Source organism: Hyperoodon ampullatus (assembly GCF_949752795.1).
Source record: "Hyperoodon ampullatus genome assembly, chromosome: 3".
Lineage (NCBI taxonomy): Eukaryota > Metazoa > Chordata > Mammalia > Artiodactyla > Ziphiidae > Hyperoodon > Hyperoodon ampullatus.
The window spans coordinates 87,229,095-87,253,411 of record NC_136916.1 but is presented as its reverse complement, the minus strand read 5'-3'; the positions used below and the strand labels follow the sequence as shown (position 1 = coordinate 87,253,411).

The 24,317-nt window shown below is 45.7% G+C and overlaps 1 protein-coding gene across 2 annotated transcripts; it reads right to left on the bottom strand.

Annotated features, from left to right (window-relative positions):
- Positions 1-626: 626 nt before the first annotated feature.
- On the bottom strand, positions 627-24,054 carry HDC (histidine decarboxylase; the record flags this gene model as incomplete). Of its 2 annotated transcripts, XM_079700690.1 has the most annotated exons (12): positions 627-1,675; positions 1,811-1,912; positions 6,220-6,318; positions 11,633-11,723; positions 11,799-11,961; positions 12,838-12,904; positions 13,376-13,519; positions 13,769-13,903; positions 16,170-16,292; positions 17,717-17,830; positions 21,321-21,493; positions 24,024-24,054. In XM_079700690.1, 12 exons carry the CDS (start codon positions 24,052-24,054, stop codon positions 932-934), a joined length of 1,986 nt encoding a protein of 661 aa, XP_079556816.1. In that variant the 3' UTR covers positions 627-931. The 2 variants fall into 2 exon arrangements, with proteins under 2 accessions (XP_079556816.1, XP_079556817.1); XM_079700691.1 differs by lacking the exon at positions 6,220-6,318.
- Between the last annotated feature and the right edge of the window lie 263 nt (positions 24,055-24,317).

Genomic DNA, 24,317 nt, shown 5'->3' with positions numbered 1-24,317 from the left:
TAGGGTTGCCATATGACCCAGGAATCCCACTCCTGGGCATATATCTGATTAAACTATAATTCAAAAAGATACATACAACTCAATGTTCATAGCAGCACTATTTACAATAGCCAAGACATAGAAACAACCTAAATGTCCATCGACAGATGAATGGCTAAAGATGTGGTACATATATACAATGGAATATTACTTGGCCATAAAAAAGAATGAAATAATGCCATGTGCAGCAACATGGATAGACCTAGAGATTATCATACTAAGTGAAGTAAGTCAGAAAGAAACAAATACCATATGATATCACTTATATGTGGAATCTAAAATATGACACAAATGAACTTATCTATGAAACAGAAACAGATTCACAGACATAGAGAACAGATTTGTGGTTGCCAAGGCATGGGAGGGGGGAGGATGGTTTGGGAATCTGGGATTAGAAGATGCAATGTATTATATATAGAATGGATAAACAACAAGGTCCTACTGTATAGCACAGGGAACTATATTTTACCCTGTAGTGAACCATAATGGAAAAGAAAAACAAATATTTCAGTGGTCAATTAAGTGACACAGGATATGTTTTTTTCAGGGACAAGCACAATTTATTTCCACATTATATTTCATGAAACTTGAAAGTTTCAGTGTCACAAGCTTTCAGTGTCACAAGCTAAACCACAGAAGCTGCCTGTCAATACACCACCCTAGACCCTTTCTCTCTGACCAGCCTGCTGGAATCTTCCGGATCATGCTGGCTTAAACTCTCTATTTGTATCCTATCATAGGTCATGAACTTCTATGAGAATCTGATAAGAAATCATTGGTTTTCTCCCAAGAAAAATGCACATAAACGTAAGCACATAAATTCAGCATACAATTTTGAGGGCTTCAGAGACTCCCTGAAACACATTCATGGACTCTGGCTGAACCCCCTGGTCTAAACTGTTGCCTGCAGAGGGCAGCAGGGCAGCTGGAGCCCACATTGAGAGCTGCATTCAGGAAAGCTGGGGACACTGTAGAACTTGATTAGTTTTTTGAAGGCACTTTTCTTTAGCATCATCATCTCTTCTGGAAACCTAGAAAAGATTCTGACTCGGGAGGAGCCGCCATTCTTCACAGAGCCATCTGTGGGCAGTGGCTTCTGATCGCCTACAGGCACGCTGTTGCAACTGAGGGAACGCACTGCCTTCTTATTCTGCACAGACAAATAATTGAACAGGAAGGAGGACAGCTTGTGCTTGGTGAGGTCTGGGGCCTTTTCTGAAAAGTAGTCATCGAGTGGGTCCAGCAGGGTTTCAAGGTGGCGGCTGCCTTCCCCTCTCACGGGACTGGCTCCCACATGTGGAGGCTGCTTGATGATCTTCCTGGCCTGGGCTGGGTCATCTCCTGCCCCGCTGACAGATGGAAAGGACAGTTCCTTGGCCAAGGCTCTGGGGCCCCTGGTTTGGGGGATGAGGTTCCCCCCCTGAGGGCTAGGCTGGGAAGTACAATGCTGACTCAGGATGAGAGTGGCAGCATCATGAATGAGATTCCAGTCTCTCAGGATGTCATCCCTGGTGGTGAACTGGGATGTCACAGTGAAACGGATAATCAGCTTGTCCTGGATAGTGGCTGGGATGAGAAAGAGACGGCCAGCTTTAGCTATTTCCTTTAACACACTTTCTGTGAGGCAATTAGGACCCTGTTTGAAGGATAAAGAGAAGTAAAGTCTGTATCACATTCCCTGTAAGCATCTCCAGAAGCCCAGTATTTACATTTCCAAGAGGCTGAAAATTACCAAATAACATCCTTCACATGAGATGGAAGATGGCATTACCTTTAGACGAAAAACCACCAGGCCAAGGTGCCTCTTGGCAGGAATTTCAAAGAAAGGTTCGTTTCTGACCAGGGATTCAAAATACTTAGCCATTTCAGTACCCTGGAATTGCGAACATCGAGAGAACTGAGATTAATAACAGGCAAGAGACGACCGTGCGTAAACTTCCACACTGTTAAAGGGGTTTAAACCAGTCACACATTTGAACTATAGAGACCTAAGTGGCTTCTGCCTGATTTTCTTCTCCATTTGATTTTGCTCATATTCCAGACTATAAAACCTCCAATGGCTCCCTATTTCTTGTCACATTAGCTCCACTTTGAGAACTCATGTCTCAGGGGCCTCTTTCAATCCACCCCCAGAACCAGAAGGCTTGTGGGATCCTAGTTCCCCCACCAGGGATTGAACCCGGGCCCTCGGCAGTGAAAGTGCGGAGTCCTAACCACTGGACCACCAGGGAAGTCCCAGAAGGCATGTGCTTTGCCATCAAGGCAATGTACCCTCATATCCCGGCTTCACATATCTTGGCTTACAGACAAGCCAAGAGGGCTAGCAGGGGCCACAACCCAGCCCATGTTCTGCATTCCCAGCCAGGTGCCTCTTACGGGCTACAAATGCTCAGAGGAAGAGACTTTTGTTTCTCCTGTACATAAAGGCACCATGTGAGCTGTCAGCAGCCCTGCCGCCATATCCTAAGTCTACATCTTCCCCTTGCCTCTCAGACCTTTTCACCTCAAATGCCCTTCATCCCCTTTTTTCTGACATTCCACAAAGAACGTATTTTTACATATCATGTACACCATGGAGAAGGCTTTAGACCTGTTTAATGGGTACAGAGTTTCTGCTGGGGATGATGGGAAAAGTTCTGGAAATAGCAGTGACAGTTGCACACATTGTGAGTGTACTTAATGCCACTGAATTGTATGCTTAAAAATGGTTCAAGTTGTAAATGTTACGTTATCTATATTTTACCACAAAAAGTTTTAAAGCTTTGTACCATATTAATCTTTCACTGAAGTTATAATTTTTTAATTTCCTATTTTTTTTACTTAGTATTACTAACTAAACAAGGACAGGACTTGCCCTTTCTCTCATTTTTAAAAATTTCTCCAGGCATCCAGAAGGATCTCAATAAAATATTTTCTAAGTAATTGCTATCACCTGGTTCTCCTACTGGGTACTCTTTCAAGAGAAGTCAAGGGATTTAGCTAACAAGTTGCTAAAACCCGATCCAGAACCACTTTCTCTCTCCACTGCATGGTCTGTTTAAAATGGTCTCCAATCCCTACCCTAAGCATTTTTCATCGTCAAGTCATAAGGCTCTCTCTGGGAAAGCACCCTGTTAAATGTTTCCTTACTGTTTTATACTTTTGCAGCTTACTTTCTAATTTTGTCATGATTCTCCCCTGTGCCTCCTTCCCTCCAGGCCCATTTCCATCCTGTCCTGCCAATTTTGAGATCTTTCTGTGTAAATGTTTCTTAAGTCTACATGAATAAGACATCTCAGGTACAGATCCAGAATCAGGCTAGCCAAAGACCATGAAACTGATACTTCTGAGCAAGGAAAGAGAGCCAGAAGTCATCTTTGTTCAACCTCTTCATTTTCTAGAAAGAGCCAAAGGAAAGTGCCATCCCCAAGGTAGCAGTGGCAGAATGCAGGTCTCTGGTCACCAAGCACACCCCCTACCATGCTCTGTTGTCTCCTGTAACACACGCTCTTGGCAACAAGAGAGAAGAGGGGCCAGAGGAGAGAGGAAAGAGCACAGGCAGCATCCCGCCACCAGAAACCACTTACCTTTATGGGAGATGAAAGCAGGGCTACAACCAGGGCTCTGTACCATCCTAGGGCAGAGGCGGGCAAACTGCAGCCCCCAGGCCAAATAGAGCCCCACCTCCTTCACACCCGTTTTTGTAAATAAAGTTCTTTGGAACACAGCCACGCCTATTTGTTAATGTACCGTGTATGGCTGCTTTTGTGCTACAATGACAGACTTGAATACTCACAACAGAGACCATATGGCCTGCAAGGCCAAAAATATTTACTATCTGCCTTTTAAAAAATAGTTTACAAACTCCTATTGTAGGTAATAGGAGATGATGGTGACGACAATGCTGAATTATTATCATTAGAAGAAGGAAAAATTGGACGAGGAGGAGGAGAAAAGAAGAAGGAGAAGAGGAGAGGGGGAGGGGAAGGGGAGGAAGAGAAAGTGGGAATAGGAAATATTTGAGTACTCAGTGGAATATTAGGTGTTGCACTAAGTAAGGGCTTTATGTGTTGATTGTTGGTTTTTTTTGCGGTACATGGGCCTCCTACTGTTGTGGCCTCTCCCGTTGCGGAGCACAGGTTCCGGACGTGCAGGCTCAGTGGCCATGGCTCACGGGCCCAGCTGCTCCACGGCATGTGGGATCTTCCCGGACCGGGGCACGAACCCGTGTCCCCTGCATCGGCAGGCAGACTGTCAACCACTGAGCCACCAGGGAAGTCCTACATGTATTATTTATCATCACCATAAACCTTTGAGAGAGGCATTGTCATTTTCTCATTTTATAAATTAGGAAGGCAAACACGAAAAGTTTAAGTAATTTGTCCAAGGTCACCAAACAGTAAAGGGTAGAACTAAAAAATCAAACCCATATCCCATTCTCTAAAGCACTAATCTATAACAGGGAGATACACAACTTGGTTTTATATGACTTTCAAGAGCTCACATAATAGAAAATAGCCCAGAACTGTAAAGAAAGAGGCCCTCCTCTCTTAAGCAGGGCAATTACCATCTCTGAGCCTCATCCATAAAATGGGGTTCATCAGGGTGACTGCCCCAAGCATTGTTGTAAGAACCTAATGAAACCCTATAAGTTATTTCTTTAAGACACTGTGCAAGTAAAAATAATTATGATCGCAGTCAAGCTGAAGAGATAAAATTAACTCACATCAAACAACTTCATTTTAGTTCCACCCTTTACTTTTGTGGAACATTGGTAGCTTTTAGAGCTCAGTTTTGTAGGTGTGCTTGAGTAGGTGGTCCTAGGAATACCGAGCAAGTAGAGACGAGGGCAGATGGAATAGTCAGGGAAGCTCCTGCGAGAAGCAGAACTTAATCCATTAGCAACATTTGGAGAAGACAGGGCAATCCAAGAGGGCAATGCACAGGTGAAGGTGCAGAGGCACACTGACAATGGAGTTGGAATGGATCAGTGAGAAGCCTGAGCTTAGAGGCTGATAACTGGGTCCTCGAAAGCCAGGCCCAGGAGTCTGGGCCTAGTGTAGGCAAAGGGGAGCCGATGGGAATTCAGGGCTTTGAGTTGGGAGAGGCAGCATGAGGGTCATTAGCCAGCACCTGCACGTTGAATATCCAGTCCTGAGTTGGAACAAGATGATAACCTGTAACCTCCACCACCTCATCCCCCAGCTACCTACTTTCCCGTCTCGAGTCTGAAGATAGGGAGAGAGCAAAAATGCCTAATGTCCCTGGGTGACAGCCACTCGTTGATGAACATCCAGTTGACCAACACCTTGATGTTGATAACAAATGTAAAGTTACCAACAGTAAGCCAGTCATACATACTGATTCAACCACTGCATTTGGCCTTGTGTTTGCTTAATGAGGACGGAGTTCCCTAGAGGAAAGGTGGCCAGGGAAAGACACGCAGAGGAATGAAGGCCAACATCTTTGGAGTAACCCTCTTGTATTTATCAATAACTGTGTCTTTCTCATAGGCACTCATAAAAATGAGAGAAAATTGCTGCTGACCAAAATTCTTAGTTAAGTTCCACCTCTTCCATGAAGACTATGACAGAGGGACTGTGCCTGTCTCATTCACCTCTGGGTCTCTTTCCTAGCACAATAATTTTGTTGTTGAATTGAGTTGAAATAAATTGTACCAAATATGCCTTCAGTAAATACCTCTTGACATCATGCAGGGATGTTTGTTCCAGACTTGCAGGTCTACATGTCTAAGCCAGGCGAGCCCTGTTTCTGGCATAACCATAATAGTGACTAACATTTTCAGACAGCCATGACAATCAGAGTAATTTTTTAAAAGATAGGCTCCTACCCTGGCCACAAGCTGCCATTTGATTTACTTTCTATTTCTTTCTCTGCAAACCAGGCTCTCGGGCCATCCCTCCCCAGTGCTCGATGATAGCAGAAGGGATGGTGAGACAGTCAAGTGGGGGACAGACACCAGACAGCCCTCAGTGTCATCTTCTGCTCAGTGATCCTCTAGCTAGCAAATAGACAGCCGCCCTGAATCATCAAGTCCCAGGAGCTCACAAACAGGCCCAGGCACCTGAGCCATACATCACACATCCCCCCGGGAAAGGTCTGCAGAGCAGAAACCAGCTTTCCTCCCCAGTAGGCCACAAAGCGAGCCTGGGCTCCTCCCAAGGCCTGCCCACTACATACATGTCTGATGTGTGCTTGAAGATTCTTCACCCCGAAGGACCGGATCACAAACCAGAGTTTAATAGAGCGAAACCGCCTGCTCAGGGGGATCTGCCAGTGCTAGAACAAAGGAGCACAGTGCCATGGTTAGAGACAGGGACCCCTGCTGCTCCCACACACACTCCTGAGCTTTATCATCTTTTGTCTGCACAACCCTCCAGGGATGCACAGTGTCACCATGATGCCCAAGGCTGTTGCTAAGGAGAAGCCAAGGCAAGATACACAAAGGCTTCCTCGTCATGTGACCAAACCCTTGTCCAAGAGCAGCACAGGTAGAAACCAAGTCCATGACCCTGGACCAAGGAGAAGACACTTTGCTTTAAATGCTGCTTTAAAAATTTCATCCCATAGAGTGTTCTGCCTATGTTTTCCTCTAAGAGTTTGATAGTGTCTGGCCTTACATTTAGGTCTTTAATCCATTTTGAGTTTATTTTTGTGTATGACATAAATCACAGCAAGATCCTTTTCGACCCACCTCCTAGAGAAATGGAAATAAAAACAAAAATAAACAAATGGGACCTAATGAAACTTCAAAGCTTTTGCACAGCAAAGGAAACCATAAACAAGAACAGAAGACAACCCTCAGAATGGGAGAAAATATTTGCAAATGAAGCAATGGACAAAGGATTAATCTCCAAAATTTACAAGCAGCTCATGCAGCTCAATAACAAAAAAACAAACAACCCAATCCAAAAATGGGCAGAAGACCTAAATAGACATTTCTCCAAAGAAGATATACAGATTGCCAACAAACACATGAAAGAATGCTCAACATCATTAATCATTAGAGAAATGCAAATCAAAACTACAATGAGATATCATCTCACACCAGTCAGAATGGCCATCATCAAAAAATCTAGAAACAATAAATGCTGGAGAGGGTGTGGAGAAAAGCAAACACTCTTGCACTATTGGTGGGAAGGTAAATTGATACAGCCACTATGGAGAACAGTATGGAGGTTCCTTAAAAAACTAAAAATAGAACTACCATACGACCCAGCAATCCCACTACTGGGCATATACCCTGAGAAAACCATAATTCAGAAAGAGTCATGTACCACAATGTTCACTGCAGCTCTATTTACAATAGCCAGGACATGGAAGCAACCTAAGTGTCCATCAACAGATGAATGGATAAAGAAGATGTGGCACATATATACAATGGAATATTACTCAGCCATAAAAAATGAAATTGAGTTATTTGTAGTCAGGTGGATGGACCTAGAGTCTGTCATACAGAGTGAAGTAAGTCAGAAAGAGAAAAACAAATACCGTATGCTAACACGTATATATGGAATCTAAGGAAAAAAAAAGTCATGCAGAACCTAGGGGTAAGACGGGAATAAAGACACAGACCTACTAGAGAATGGACTTGAGGATATGGGGAGGGGGAAGGGTAAGCTGTGACAAAGTGAGAGAGTGGCATGGACATATATACACTACCAAACGTAAAATAGATAGCTAGTGGGAAGCAGCCGCATAGCACAGGGAGATCAGATCGGTGGTTTGTGACCACCTAGAGGGGTGGGATAGGGAGGGTGGGAGGGAGGGAGACGCAAGAGGGAAGAGATACGGGAACATATGTATATGTATAACTGAGTCACTTTGTTATAAAGCAGAAAGTAACACACCATTGTAAAGCAATTATACTCCAATAAAGATGTTAAAAAAAAAAAATTTCATCCCAGGCTGAAATTCAAGATAGGGGCAATACGTTTTTTCTCTAAAAGAACCTAAGCTACCTTGAATAGCAGAAAATAGAGTTTGATTTCTCTTCCCCACAAAAATGTAAAGTATAGGGTTCAAGAGCTCAGATGTTGGAGCCTCACAGACCTGGGTTTCTCCTCCATCTCTACCTCTTACTTGGGCATTGCCGCCTCACTGGCTCCTCGTGAGACAAAGAATGAACAGCACCTCCAGGGATGTGGTGTGAGGAGAACCAGGGTGAAGAGCTTCACAGGAAGTTGTCAATTAGTCCTGGCTATTTAGATGATAAAAATGTGAGCCACAAATCACAATGGTGTTTCTGCCTAGAACCAAGATGATTATTATTTAATTTCAATGTCCTGACTTTATATTTCCTGTGACGTTCTATGCCCTCAGGAGGACACCAGCCCTCAGACTGCAAATAAACATCTATATCTCGGACTTTGTTAGACTAAAACTGACCCTCTGTTCCTGATGACCAAATTCAACAGAGCTTAAAGTTCAAGGTTGCAGGCACCAAAGGTCTGAAAATTTTCAAACCAATTCCAAATCGATTTCTCAGATCTGTAAACAGAGCAAAGGGTTTAGCACACATTTGCAATTATTCTGATGAGTAGTGTGATTTCTAATGACCTCTTCCTCAAATGTCAGAAAGCATCACCACAATTTCTGTTGACTAAAAATAAATATTTTTCCCATCGAATATTTATCTGTTCCTCTACAGGATTGCCTAATCCTCAAAACTGTGCACACCTTCATCCTTTGCCCCAGTTTCCTGACCCAGGCACAGTTTGGACATGACCCCTTGTCCAACATCAACATAGTTGATGGACAATGTTTCTCTATATCAAGCACTAAGCCTTTGATTTCCAAGCAAAAAACTCCAGGGTTGAGGACCAGCATGGGGACTCTCTTTTCCCTGTAACAGGGAGAGCGTCAACTCCACCCTTTGTTAGATGGACACTCCAGATGGAGACTAATGAATGGATAATAGTGACCTCTGAAAACATTGTTTTCCAGATGGTTATGGCCAATTGACTACAATAATTCACGAGCCAATTAAATGAGAGGCAGAGATGATTTTAATTTTGATTTCTTTACAGTCTGACCATATCCCCAGTTGTTCCTCTTGTCAGTATTCCAAAACCAATCCATGCTGACCCGGCAGGGTGGTTCTAGCAGATATTTTTCTGCTGGAACAGGAAATTTGGACATGGCTCTTCATTAACTCAAGCCATTCCCAAGTCTCCTCTGCATCCTTTCAAGGTTTTGCCGGTCTCACAGCCAAGAACAAGACAATTCCTCCTCCACTAGTTGGGCGGAGGTGAGGGAGCTTCCTGATGTCAGAAGACTCTAGCCCTGATTTTAGGTGGCTCCAGGGCCCGAGGGATGAAGTCCCTAAGTCTTCTCTCCCAGGATGCTGCTCTATTTCTGGCTCATCTCAAAATGGCTGAGCTTTTATTTAAAGCTTCAGCCACCTGGGTGAAAAAGAGCTTGGGGCAAGGGGCAAAGTAGCAGTGAAGACCCCCAGGATCATAACAGACAGCAGCTTCAGTTTTCTAGGAGTTTCTTTGAGACTTAAAAATTAAATCCATAGGATTAGAGGTGAGGGAAGGAAAAGATAAAGTAGCACATTCTGGACCAGTGTTAAGAAAAATATAATTTAATAGTTTTATAAGTGATCTGGAAGAGAGAGAGCACTGTAAAATCTCCAAACTGATGGGAATGAACAACAAAAAGATCCTGAGATACTGTTGCGGACAAAAAACAAAAACACGAAAAAGTAACATAAAATCCAAAATGGGCCAAGGTAAGAAAATGCTCTTAAGTTACGATGATCCAAGTTCACTTATAGAAAAATGGGCATTGGGCTCCCCTGGTGGTGCAGTGGTTAAGAATCTACCTGCCAATTCAGGGGACACGGGTTCGAGCCCTGGTTGGGGAAGATCCCACATGCCGTGGAGCAGCTAAGCCCACGCACCACAACTACTGAGCCTGCGCTCTAGAGCCGGCGAGCCACAACTACTGAAGCCCGCATGCCTAGAGCCCGTGCTCCGCAACAAGAGAAGCCACCGCGATGAGAAGCCCACACACTGCAACAGAGTAGCCCCCGCTCGATGCAACTAGAGAAAGCGTGTCACAGCAACAAAGACCCAATGCTGCCCAAAATAAATTAATTAATTTAAAAAAAGAAAAATGGGCATTGTTTCACACTCAGGGGAGAAACCTAGAATTATCCCTAAAGGTATCTGGCCCTTGGGCTGCTGTGAAAATTTTTTTAATTAAAAAAGTGCTGAAAACCCATCAGACAGGGCAGTGGAGATGAAAGAACCATTATTCTTCTATTTTTATCAACCTTTGGAGGGTCCTCCCCAACCACTACAAGCTCACTGCCTGAAATTCCAATAAAAAGGCTTTAAAAAAAAAATCTAAAGAAAGTGTGAACTGGTCCGAGGGAGAATAACCAATATAATCCAGAGATGATGCAGTGATTATTTTAGGACTAAAAGGGCAAGAAACTTTAGCCCAAGGAGAGAAGACAGAACCATCTCTTCACAAAGAATGACTCCCAGATGGCAGACACTGCTCTCTGTGCTTCACTGTATTAATTCATTTATTCCTCACAGCAAACCTAACTAAGAAGCTAGTACTGTTATTATCACCCTCATTTTACAGATGAGAAAACCTAAATAGCTTAAGCCATTTGCCCAAGACCACACAAGTTAATAAATGGAGGAGCCAGAATTCAAACACAGGTAATCTGTGTTTTTAACCTCTTCGCTATATAACAAATCTCTGCAGCTTAAAAGTAGAGCTTTTAGAAATATCACACCTACCATTTATTAAGCATGTACCACATTCCCAGTAAGAAGTGATCTACATGTATGTTCCCATTGCAGCCTCACAATACCTTGTGAAATCAGTGCCACCATGCCCATTTTGCAGATGAGAAAGTCAAGGCTGAGAGAGGTCCACTATGTCTCCCAAAAGCCCACTGCTGGTATGGAATTCCAAATCAAGCTCGTCTCACTCTGCCTAGCCTTGGCCATGTTATATGTAACTTATTAGTTTACATCCCTGTCTCCCCTACAATTAAAGGAAGGGCTCATTTTCAAACTGAGGAGTAAATCTGAAGAAGTTGTTACCCCAAGAGATAGTACAGATTGAGAATGTGGGCAGGGTCGAGAGATTGAGGTGCAGCTAGTGGGCAAGGCAGGAATGCTTGGAGGCATCTAGAACCTCGGGAAGGATAACTATTGCCCCATCCCCACCGTGGAGCCTCCCACAGTGCCTCGATGGGGACAAAAGGATGAAAACAGTTTAAGGAAGGAGCCTCTTTTCCTATCCATGGAAATTCTCCACCCTTCCCTGCTGCTCGGGAGTGAGCAGAGAAGATATCCAGGACAGAGGGAGAAGGAAATTGGGAGAATTTTTAAATGCCACAAATACTCAGGAAACTCGCATCCTACCTCAAAGGTTGGTTTCATTCTCTAGGGTTTTAAAGTTTTCTGGGTTCCATTCTATATGCTTAGGCACAGCTTGAAACCAAAGGTACACAGTGGCAATATTATGGGATGGGCTCATAGTGTGAGGGACGGAGACCCTCATCAGACTCAGACCGTTTCCATCTCAGAGGCTGCCATGTTGCCCGTTCCCGGCCACTCACCATGAAGTCGGTGGCCGCACCCGAGTCGGCGTGCCTGAGGTAGACGGGGTTCACGCTGAAGGTCTGCTGCAGCTTGTACTTGTCCTTGACCCTGTGGGTTTCCAAATGGGCATTAGTAGCTGAGGATGGCTTTCCCACAGGCTGGGAGCTTGGCTGCCACACTCACCAGAACCCAGTACAGTCAAAGTGCACCATCATCCACTTGGAAGGATTAAAGGTGAAGGAATCGGCGTACTCGATGCCCTTCAGAAACACCCGGAACTCAGGGCACAGGAAGGCAGTGCCTGCGTAGGCAGCATCGATGTGGAGCCACAGCCCCTCATTGGCACCTGAGGAGGCAAACATCACCTACTGGGGGTGTCACTGGGGGTGTCACTGGGGGTGGGAGTGGGTTGCCACCAGCCAGCTAAAAGACGTCTCTTGCCTGGCCCAGCCAGCTGGGGGGCTGCAAGGGAAGGGCTGGGAAAAGATGCCCATGGCTGAATGAGACACGGAGGCATGTGGACGTGGGGGGAGGGTGTCAGTGCAAGGAGTGGGGCTGAGTGAGGCACGGCCACCCCTGCAGGGAAAGCCTATGGAGCCTCACCCTGGCCTCTTCTCTCACTGACCAGAGGGTCGACACCGTCTTGGCCTCCACCCAGAGCTTTCTGGAACAGAAACCACCTTACCACTGGCCCAGAGAGCAATGTTAATGCATCTAATACAAATGTTAGAGAGGGGGTGTCTCTCTTTCCTAGTGGGTTTCTCACTTGAGGGTTTTGAACAATCACATTTGGGTTTCTTTTCTGCCTTTATCTCCCCCTCACCCCGTGGTTTCCCCTACCCTACCTTTTCGTTTTCATTTTCTCAGCCTAGACTAGAAAATATTCCACTCTGACTCACTCACCCTGTGTTTTGGATATGTCCTGCTTTAAGCAGATTTCAACATACAAGTGAGAGAGTGAGAGACCTGAGGTCCTCCCACTGTTGCCTCTGAGGACAGGATGCAAGGGGGTCAGCTCTAACCCTTGGTCCCACCACTGGGAAAAGCAGTGACGTGGCTGCCTGCAAGAAGGTACTCATGACCTCTGGTGGCTCTTCCTACACTCTGTGCATTGACCACGGAGGGACCAGAGAATTGCACTGAGCTGCTTTCAGGCTCTTGCTCTAGGGAACATTTTAAAACTCATTACTTGTCTTCCTAGACAGACAGGGCAGACACTTACAGATGGGGCCCAGCTCTGACAGGCAGTCAAATGCACAGACCCCAGTGGTCCCCAGTGTGGCACAGACCTGGAGGAAAACAGAGGAAGTTAACATGGGAAGGTGGGCTCGTGTGACACATTCGGCCTGAAAAAAAAAGATTTCATCACAGATATTATCAACCCCATCCATCCCACTAGAACAGGGTATGTTTCACACTGTATTTTACCATGCCCCACAGTAAGAAATACATTTTGTACAGCAACCTGGGACATATACACATGTGTATTTGAAATAAAAGTTTTACCAAACAATGCATATTCTCAACACAGGAACGTACTCTCATATTTTCCGTTCTATTTCTTTTTTGTTTTCTTCTTTTAATGTTGGTTCTGACCCACAACATTTTTTTCCTAACACACTAACTCATAATTTGTAAAACACTGTATTTGAGGACCTGTCTGCTCTTGTTTGCAGCATGTTACTTACCTGAATTCTGCCAAAATTCCTTCCTCACCTCCCAGCTCTATCATTCTCAGCTCAGAACATGGTCTGACTTACAAAGACAGGCACCAAGCCCTGCTCTCTGTCCTTCTCGATGGCTTTCTGAAGAACTTCCCCTCGGAGTGAGAAGTTGTCATCCACAGGCAGAAATTTCATCTTGACCAGAGAAATCAAACCAGCCTTTTCCACCGAGGAGTGGGCCTAGAAGGACAATGGGAAGCTGTTAGCAGAGTCATCCTGGAATGAGCACTCCCAGAAACTGCTGACACCAGACGAAGGCAAGCAAACACAACATTTGACGTTTGTCTTCCTCCAGGGTTCCTTGGACAACCTCTGAGGCCTGGGCTGTCCTGAACCCAGCGGGCTCATGTCCTCAGGGAAATCACTCAAGGACTAAGACTCCAGAAGCCAAGCCCTACCTGAAGGTTTGGCTTCTGTTGGGCAACTCACCTGGTCGGAGGCATAGGCAACAAGCCGGGCGTTCAGGGAAGACTCATCCGCCCCGGGCTCAGACACTTTTATTTCCAGGATTTTGTTCTTCCTTGCTGCCAGCAAGGCGATCAAGGTGGACTCACTGACTGTGCTCTGCAATGGAAGAAGGTTCCCAGGGGCAGCCTCTCCATGTATTCCCTTGGCAACTGCCCCACGTTTTGAAGGGGTGTGTGTGTGTGTGTGTGTGTGTGTGTGTGTGTGTGTTTAATAGCTGTTCCTGAGGAAGTACACAGCTCCTGCCTAAGGAGTTGCCCTTCCCCCCAGCTCACATGCCTACTCTACATTCACAACTTCCTATGCATTCCTGGGACACCTCCCTCTCCTATAATTTTCAGGGAAGTAATGAGAGCAAATTTTCAACATCTTTATTAGGCCACAAAGACCAAAAAGAGAAAGTTCAGAGAATGCTAGATACAAGTCTGCTTGGAGATATGTTCGCTCCCCATGTTAAAAAAAAAAAAAAGAACTTTCAGTGTATTAGGTATGGAAATGGAGTTTGTTTCCACAGAGATATCCCAGAGAGAGAGAGGGTCCTGGCCTACTTGAGAGATAACTTTGGCCTCAGTTTTGCTGCCGATGGCTCTTGTGACCTTGAGCTAATATTACCCCTCCAGAAGGCTCGTTTCCATTTATAAAATAGAGAGCATCCCTTTAGCTGCCTACCAGAGTGGGAGTATTGATTAACCAAAAAAGGGTTAGGTAGGATTTTGCTCTGGCCATGATTGTGGGAATCCTGGGGGCCACCTCAGCAACTTCACAGAAATCTTGATGGTTTCTCATCATTCATTTGCTCAGTCTTTGGTGTCTTTGCTTCTTGAAATCCTTAGGTGACCTACAGCTGATTGCTCCCTGCTGAAAAGCCTAGAGACTGTGTCACAGGAAATGCTATAGACCAGATCCCACAAGATATTCAGTGGCTGAAAATTACTCCACAGTAAGGAAGCAAGCAGAATAGTAATAATAATATAATAATACCACCTTCCATCTGTATAGCTATTCATAGTTCACAAAACACTTCCTGCTATCGCATTTGCTCCTCATCAAACCTGCGACATTTGTGATTCCTGTCTACCTATGAGAATAATGATGCTCAGAGAGGTTACAGAACTAAACCAAGTTCATGTGGCTGATGGATACAGGAGAAAGCATGGTTTGGATTTAGACAGGGTCAGGTTTGAATCCTCATTCTTCTACTTACCAGCTAGCTGCGTGACCTGGAGCAAGTTTTTAACCTCTCTGAGCTTCAGTGCTCTTATGTCAAAACTTGGGGATGACACTATTTACCTACAGGGTTCTTGAGATAATTAGATGCAAAGCAAGATCATGCCCAGCAGGCATTTAGCATGTTTTTCCAGATATAATATTTGAAGCTATAACTATCTGCTAACAGAAGGTCCACAACATGCAGTAATTTGTCTTTCTTGTGAGGGTCAGATTTTAATCTTGGTACAAGACTGGAGTAAGAGAGGGAGTCACTTAGCAAATGGGCCCAGCAAACTTTCCAGTTCTCATCTCAGGGCAGCATGGCTATTTTTATTTAATAGAAGAAATCTTTGAATCCTCACATCCACCTTTTGAAGGAATTATTATTATTATTATTTCTCTATCTTATATATCATAAGATCAAGAAAATTACACATGACAGAATAATTCAAGAATTTGGGGGTTCTCAAAGGTCTCAGAACCAAACCCTCATGAATGGCAAGGGTTTATAGATGCAAAAGTACCTAGCAACGTGCACAGTCTACAGGAGGCACCCCTCAAGCTCCACTATGCTGCACTACTCTTGATAAAAAAAGAAATATTTGAACAACTGTCATTTGACAGATATTCAAAAGACAGGATTATAAGATACGTCGATCTATATTGTTAATTTCTCTCACTGCCAAAAATCTCCTGGACCTAAGAGGGAGGGAAAGAAGTCTCTTCTTGCCTTCTCTTGTCTACTTACCATAAGGTGTAAAATGGGACAAGAGAGGGGAGATGTCAGATTATAAACTAAGAAGCTTGAATCAAGTAATACTAGAAATGTGATAATGTGTTGACTTTTTAATTTTTTTCAAAGAAAAACTAAAAGAAGAGTGGAGACACTCGTGGCCATGGTATAAAGGCAATGGAAGTCAAGATGGTAGTGGTAGCAAAGGTGGGAGTGGGGACTGTGGTGGAGCTGGTGGTGTCAGTGATGGTGGTGTCAGTCATGATAGTTATGATGGTAATGGTGATGGTGCTGGCAGGCACGGTGGTAGTGTGAGTGACATGGGGGAAACTGCATGGAAAACATGAGAATCACCCGGGCAAGTTTGGCTTATCTTTCCCTACTTAGTCCCTATGCTAGGAAGAGCTTTGCCAATGGAGGCACCTGCAAGACGCCTCCCCCCTGGCTGCTAGGGTGGTGGTGCAGGAAGTGCTCTGGAAGTCCCAGCATTTTTGCCAGCCAGTCCATGACATTCATCTCCAGTTCGGTGCACACAGGGCTGGAAGCCTGAAAGAGGGAAAACAATGTCATCTGGATTGCCCCAGGGCACCAAGATGTCCCCACCAGCCCCAGAAACACATCCGTCTCTGCCTTGACCCTCCCCAGGCCTGTCTTGTCCCTGGAAAAGGCGTCACTTTTAGGTCCTGTGGTGCCTTCATCCTCTGCCAAACCAGAAAGGGGAAAGAATGTGGGGCTTTGGTTCATGCCATCCTCAATTAGGTGGATTCTCCTGTGACTCCAAGGCCCAATGGAAAAACAGCCCTAGAAATGATTGCTTCCATTTGGCCCCCCAAGTCCCTAAAATACCCAGCTGAAAAGCATTCTAAAGGCCAGGGGGAAGTTTTAAGACTAAGAAAGAAAACACTTCCTCCCGGAAAAGATAGCAAGTCTCCCAGCTTCCAACCCACTCCACCCACCCACCCCTACACACACACACACACACACACACACACACACACACACACACACATCCTATAACAGTTCAGGCTTAAAATAGAGAGCTGTTCTAGGAGGCTTGTGACAGAATTTAAAGCTGATTGGTGCTTAAGGCGTTATTAAGGGAAGCCTTAGGGCATATCCCTAACCCCTCAAAGACAAGAGCAAGGGGAAGGTTGTACCCACAGGCACCAAAGTGTTTAGAGAGTGTAACAAATTGTGGCAATAACCAGATCTTGGTCTAAATCTCATCTCTGTCTCGATGAACTATTTGGTCTTGGGGAGATAAATTACTTAAGCCTTCACTTCTTTTTTTTTTTCTTTTTTTTTTATTAGTTTCTGCTTTATAACAAAGTGAATCAGTCATAGATATACATCTGTTCCCACATCCCTTCCCTCATGCATCTCCCTCCCTCCCACCCTCCCCATCCCACCCCTCCAGGCGGTCACAAAGCACCGAGCTGATCTCCCTGTACTCTGCGGCTGCTTCCCACTATCTATCTACCTTACGTTTGGTAGTGTATATATGTCCATGCCTCTCTTTCGCTTTGTCACAGCTTACCCTTCCCCCTCCCCATATCCTCAAGTCCATTCTCAAGTAGGTCTGTGTCTTTATTCCCGTTTTACCCCTAGGTTCTTCATGACATTTTTTTTTTAATTCCATATATATGTGTTAGCATACGGTATTTGTCTTTCTCTTTCTGACTTACTTCACTCTGTATGACAGACTCGAGGTCTATCCACCTCATGACAAATAGCTCAGCCTTCATTTCTTAATTCGCCCCTACAAAATGGGGCCACTACTCATAATTTCACAGGGTTAAAGAATAAGATGAGATCATTTATATAAAGCTTAAGCTCAAGTAATGTAGCCATTGTTAATATTTAACTTGAAACCCTGTTCAGAGATCCGGACAAAATATGTCTGCCCCAGCATTTCACTTCCTGCCATGTCCCCTTTTCCACTGGTTATAGCTGCAGCCATGGTTACTCACCCAGGTAAATCCCAAGCAGTTGATGGCATCAGCCAGCATGTCTCCCAGCAGTGATGGCCAAGAGGTGAGAGCTGGGTAGTAGGCGTGCATATGAGGGCTTTGCCAGTGTACCACCTGGAAGCAGAGCATGTACACGGGTGGCACCAGGGGCAGCTACCGGAGGCTTTCCTCTTCTAGAGACCCTCCCTGGCAAGGGGCAGCACCCACTCTAGAGACTGGCTGACACTTTTAAGACAACCAACAAGTGACACAAATCCATAAAAGTAAGGCATAGTCACAGTGTTCTTGCCACCCACGTTTCTGATGAGCTAGCTCATCAGTGGAGCTTTGCACACATGCAGAGACCAGAAGGGAATATGCAAGATGAAAATTGCTATGGGAATTAGAGTTGTGGATTCTGGGTAGTGTTTGCATTAGTCTCCAAAGCTTACCCCCCACACTGTTCCTACCCAGTAATAAGAGGAAGAGGAGACTGTGAACTCTGGAAGAGCAGGTTGCTTGTCTCATCCAGTCTCTTGCAAAAAGTATCCAGAGTTCTTTGGGCATGCACTCTTGCAGAGGGCCAGTGTGCCTGGGTTCAAAGCTGTCCTTAGCTTCCCAGTGGGGACAGAGAGAGGAGACTAGAAGACAGAAGTGCCAGCCCAAGGGCATGGGAAACTGCCTCCAGGTTAACCCTTGAGCCCACAGTTAGATTAACCGGAGGAAAGGAGGGGCCCGTGGACAGGAAGGGCCTCCTACAACTGCTCTCGGAAACATTTTCGGTGGCTCATTGGCCACACTGATTATCTAATCTGGCTTCATCTCACTGTTCTACAATCATACCCTGTTGGTATCTGCGTTCATGTCTTTGAGCAAAGCTGTGTCCCCTGACAGCAAGGCACTTCTCATACAGATGGGACCTTTCAAAATCTGCTAACTCTTAGAAAGCCACTAAATATTCATTTCCTCCATGAACCCTTCCCCAGGTCCCCATCTGCCTTTGATCCCTTCCTGCAAGCCCATGGAATGTTCTCATTCGAGATGTTTCACGCTACTGAGAACTCATGAGATAACATTTTAGTGTATTATCGAGTTATTTCATGTACACAAATCCCTTTAACCCTTTAAGAGCAAGGACGGTGTCCTGGACAGTGTGTATGGTAGAAGGAGCGTAAGATTTAAGCCCAAGGACACAGGTTCCAGTCCTACCCCTGCCGTAACCAGCTGTGTGACCCCGTAGACTTATTGTGAAGCTAATGAACTTAAGCGTCAAGGTCCCATGTTTGCATGGGTCTCTTTCAAGATCCATTCTTAATTTTTTTTCCTAAGCAGGGGGGAATCCCAAATTTTTCATCCAATTCCCACCTCATAAAACCAGGATACTCCCCTGCACCTCTCTCAACCTCAGTTCCTCATCATAAAATAAACCCTGTCTCCTGGGGTTGTTGTGTGGATCAGCCTGGGAGGAAATTTGTAAAATGTAAAGCACTAATGTTAACAGTAAGCTAATCACATGGTGATGGACATATCACATATCCTGACTTGACTCAGATAATCAGACCTCATCCTCCAACCTTCACCAGGCAGACGGCGTCATAGGTAATGACAATATCTTCCACTTTCTATGCTTTATCTTGTTTAATTCTCACAGCACTCCTATTAGGTAGGTTCTAACATTATCCCTGTTTTACAGATAACAGTTGGGGCTGGTGGAGAGAGACAGCATCCCCATGATCACGTACACCTCATAGGGACAGATGTCAGAAACCCAGGGCTGCCTGACTCTGGAGCCCAGCACCTAAGCAGGATGGCACCCTGCCTTCTCCCCTTGCTCTCCTCTCCCTCCCTCATGAAGACTAGGTGGGGTTTCTCTAACCAGGGTTGGAATTAAAGCAAAAAGACAGTTTTTCTTCTCCTTGTGTCCAGGAGGTGGCATGGAGGGGAAAATTAATCCAGTTTTAAAGGAGGTGCTGACCCTAATGAGAAAGCAAAGGGCCAACGGCTTTCAGGCCAACTCTCAGAGGCTGGTGCAGCCTGAGAGATGAGATGAAAGATTGGGTCTTCATTACTGATGTGACTAGTGACAGTATTTTGGAAACCCCGGAGAAGGACTTCCACCTCCTGGCCCTATCAAGAGGCAATTGTCTGTTCTAATAAGATACATAAGATAAGATAAGCCAGAGGAATGCTTATCAAAACAGACAGACCTCTTGGTCCAGAAATGAGCCTCTTTAATCGTACCCCCAGCAACTGCTGGAATTTCTTTCAGTTTAATGAATCAGCTCATTTCCATCTCTTCTGACAGCTGCTTTCAGTGTCACTACCAAATTACGGTTGGCCCCTCCACGGATTACATTTTACAGAATGAAATCCATGAGATAATCTTATTGGGGAGCTAGCCTCCCTGGTAGAGTTTTACTGATACCGAAATTTTCAAAATATGCTTACGAAATAGGCTGAATGATCAGAGAGAGATGAATATTTGGCTTTGTACAAACTTGCCGTCACTTTCTGTCTGTGTTTGAAAGAAAACAGAAATATCTCACCCCCTCCTCCAGGTGTATTTCTGTCACATCCAAGTCCAAAGCTCTTTGGGGATGATGGGAGCAAATATCAAGTCATCCTGGGGAAGAGCTGCTGGACACACGTGGTTCATGACACCAGTGCCCCAAGCAGGGAGACCTGTGACTCTGGGAAGACAACTAACTTCTCTGAGCCTCAGTTTCTTCATAAAACATGGATCGTAAGGTCATTTGGGGATAAAACAAGCCAGTCTACCATGTGGCTAGTACAGTGCCTGGCACGTGGCGTGGAGCACAATAAAAGGCAGCCCTTCTGTGAGAGGAGGATGGTACACTTTCAGCAGGAGCGCCTGGCCCAGCTCCTGGTGGTCGGGGACATTGTCACAGCACACGGCAGCTTCAGCACAAGCCCCAGGCGTCAGCCAGCCTCTGTCTGTTCCCTGGCCCCACTAGCACTGTCACCAGGCTATGCCCCTTGTCACTGAGAGTATAGATGATTCAGGGAAAGCTCCTTCCTACGCTTGAAAAGCAGTTCAATCAGGAGACCTCCCTTGGTTAGGAAGGACGGGGTTCCCACTTCCTGGAGGAGAAAGGAGGGGGCTGACCAGGACTTGCTCAGCTTCCCGGCCCACCCAACCTGACAACCGGGGTACCCTCGGAGAGGTGTGCTTTGGCTTCCCTCCTTCCCTTTGGCACGTCTCAGGATTCTGTAGGAGAGTTCCCTGGCTCTGCCAACGGGGGCTTCAGGGACCATCTCCCACCTCCTCTCTCCATCTTGCTCCCCACATTCGTCCTTCCCCCTCAGGCCCAATCTTCACTACTCACCTCATCCCATCCGACTTCCACCCTTCTGTCAGACAGGCCCTGGGATGCAGTCCTTACTCCGTCTTGCTCCCTACCCAACTCTACAGGTCAGCCCTGGCACCAGAAACCTAACTTCAGTCAAAGTCCCGACCCTTCATATGCCCAGAAGACAGTCTGGGATGTCGGTGGCCAAGGGGGCTGAGGGCTTATCTTAGGGTTACCCAAGGCTTTCCCGGCCCATCGGCTCCCCCTCCCTACACCCCGACATCCAGAATCACCCTGTGGTGACTGCGTCTCACCCCGGGCATGATGATTCGCTCAATGTCCCCAAAGATGCTGTCCCAGCTGTCGGGCTCCTCGGGCGCACTCTCGGGCAGCTGGGCCCGCAGGTAGCCAGGCCTCACATCCGGAGTCACCCGCCGCTCCTGCACGCTGCTCAGGTACTGGCAGATGTAATCCACCATCTCCTTTCCTACAAGGGAGGCAGAGAAGCCAGGCTCATGTCCCCTGACTGGGCCTGGCCAATTTGTACCCATCGCCCTAGCATCGGGATCAGGAGACTGGGTGAAGAAGGAGATGGATTCATGGGCTGAATGGCGGAGGGTCTGACCCCCAGCACACAGCTTGTCTTCAATTAAGAAATTTAAAAGTGTGCAAAGGAGTGAATGAATGATGGAGGGAGTGTGTGACTCTATATAAATGAATAAGAGGGAAAATCTCCAAGGCATCAAGCTCTAACACCAAAGTAAAGGATTTCTTTTTCCTCCACTTCCCTTTTCCATATTAATCTTGATCAGCTCTCCCACCTTTCTTTTCTTCTCAAAAAACAGAGGGTCTATGCATTCATCACCTTACAGATTCAGTAGAAACGCTGTGGCTCTTTCTATCCAGAAATTGCACACATGCACACACACCCCCTATACTCCTTGTTGGCACAGATGGCAAGCTCCCACACTAGGTTCTGATAAAAGGTAAAAAATGTATTTGTTCACCATTCCCATTGGACCAGTAATTCCCCACATTTTTGGACCCATGAACTTCTTTGAGAATCTGATTAAAATGGTAGACTTGTATACACACAATTTTGTGTGTAATTTCTGAGGCTCATGGACTCCCCAAAGCACAGCCATAGGCCCAGACTAAGAACCCTGCACTAGCCTGAAATCTTGGGGAAATGCAGGGCCATGTCTTAATCAATTTATCTCCCTCGCTTCTGCCTCCACCAATACCTCAGTACCTAGAATAGTTTTCAGATGCTCAACAAATTTTATCAAATGAATGAATAAAAGAATAAGGAAGAAAACCAGCCAAGTCGAGTACTTGAAGCCACTGCAAATTATCTATTCTTTCTTCCCTTTCATTTCTCCAGGAAAGGGTCTCTGTCTTCAGAGCCTCTGTCTCTTCATCTCTGTCTCTTTTTCTCTCTCTCTCATTGCTTCTCTTCCTCTCTGTGTCTGTGTCTGTGTGTTCATCTCTCCCTCTGTGTCTCTCTCAATATCTATCATTCCTCCTTAGTACTCACTAGCCTCCTTTTCCCCCTGCAAAAGAGGGAGAAAGAGGGAGAGAGACAAGGAAAGGGAACCCGATGTCTTCCCACTGCATCAGCTCATACAAAATTCTTATAAGCAGGACCAGTCCCAGACAAAACTGTGAAAACTTCCAGCACCCTTCTCTCTTCTTTGTGCTCTCCTCCAACCCTCCAACGGCCCTATGCCTTTCATAACTGCAGCAGCATCCCTCCAGAGTTCTGAGAGCCCTGGACCTAGCCCTCCACTTACCCAGGGACCATATGGAATGTTTTTGTGTTCCACTCACAGGATAAACATCCACAGGATAAACATCCACAGCTGATAACACCAGCCCTCGGCTGAGTGCCTTTGGAAAGCAATGGAATAAGCTAATGTCCACTGAAGTGTAAAGACTGATAGTCATTCAGCCTGGATGGGAGGGGAGTTTGGGGGAGAATGGATACATGTATATGTATGGCTGAGTCACTTTGCTGTGCAGCTGAAACTATCATAACATTGTTAGCTGGCTATACTCCAATATAAAATTAAAAGGTTTTTTTTTAAAAAAAAAGACTGATAGCCACTTAGTGAGCTATGTCTGGGTAGAGGAAAGAGAGGAAAAGTTGAACTTTAACATGGGACCACGCCTTACAGCAAAGAAATTTTAGGCAAAATAACCTACTAGAGGGGATGAGGATATAAAACTTTATGGAGAGAGAAATTATAAGCAACTACTTACTTTCCCTCTTAGGACAGCCATGCTTGAAGACAAGATAAACATTTGGATTTGCTCATCACACAAGGCTTGAGACAGAGTAGGTGCTCTTTAAATATTTATGGAATGAATGACTAAATGAAAGAACTCTACAGACAGATTCACACACAGAGAAATGAAGAGGAAGGAAGATGAGATTTTGCATGACTGCAGAAGACTTAGGGAAATTCTTTTCTACTTCAGAACATGAATAATCCCCCTTTACCCATTTAGTATTTCAGAAACCCAAATCCCCTATTCCGTGGGAAAGAAGAAAGGAAAAGTCTGGCACAGTAGTGTGGACGCACATGAGAGTTGGTGTATGAGGGGGAGGATGAAAGAGAGGTTGAGAAGAGTTTTAAACCCTGATCCCACATTCCCTTCTCAGGAAAAGTTTTGTGGAAGTCAGCTCTCAGAAGGCAATTCTAACACTCCAGTCAAAAGATACCCCAAAGGGCTTCCCTGGTGGTGAAGTGGTTGAGAATCCGCCTGCGGATGCAAGGGACACGGGTTCGTGCCCCGGTCCGGGAGGATCCCACATGCCGCGGAGCGGCTGGGTCCGTGAGCCATGGCCGCTGAGCCTGCGCGTCCAGAGCCTGTGCTCTGCAACGGAAGAGGCCACAACAGTGAGAGGCCCGCGTACCGCAAAAAAAAAAAAAAAAAAAAGATACCCCAAAATCTAAGCAGCAGTTCCTACGAGAGTGGCAGCAGGGAAGAGGGCCAGGGATGCCCGTGCTCACCTCTCCTTCTGTACTCCTCAGGCTCCAACATCTCCCTGGGGCTTGGCTCCTTCTCACAGACAACACGGAGGAGGTGGAGGGTGTGGAGGGTGTGCTCCTGGGCAGCCCATGTGCGCCCTTTATTTAAAGGGTTCTCCTCTCTTCCACCTTAACTCCGCCCTTCAGTGGCCCTTCCTCTAAGTTTAATTAATTCCACCCCTCCTTCCCCCAGTCCTTGCTGGGAACAGTGACCACAACTTTAGCTGGTCCAGAGATCTAAGATAAAAGGCACTTCTAAATTAAACAGTGCACTTA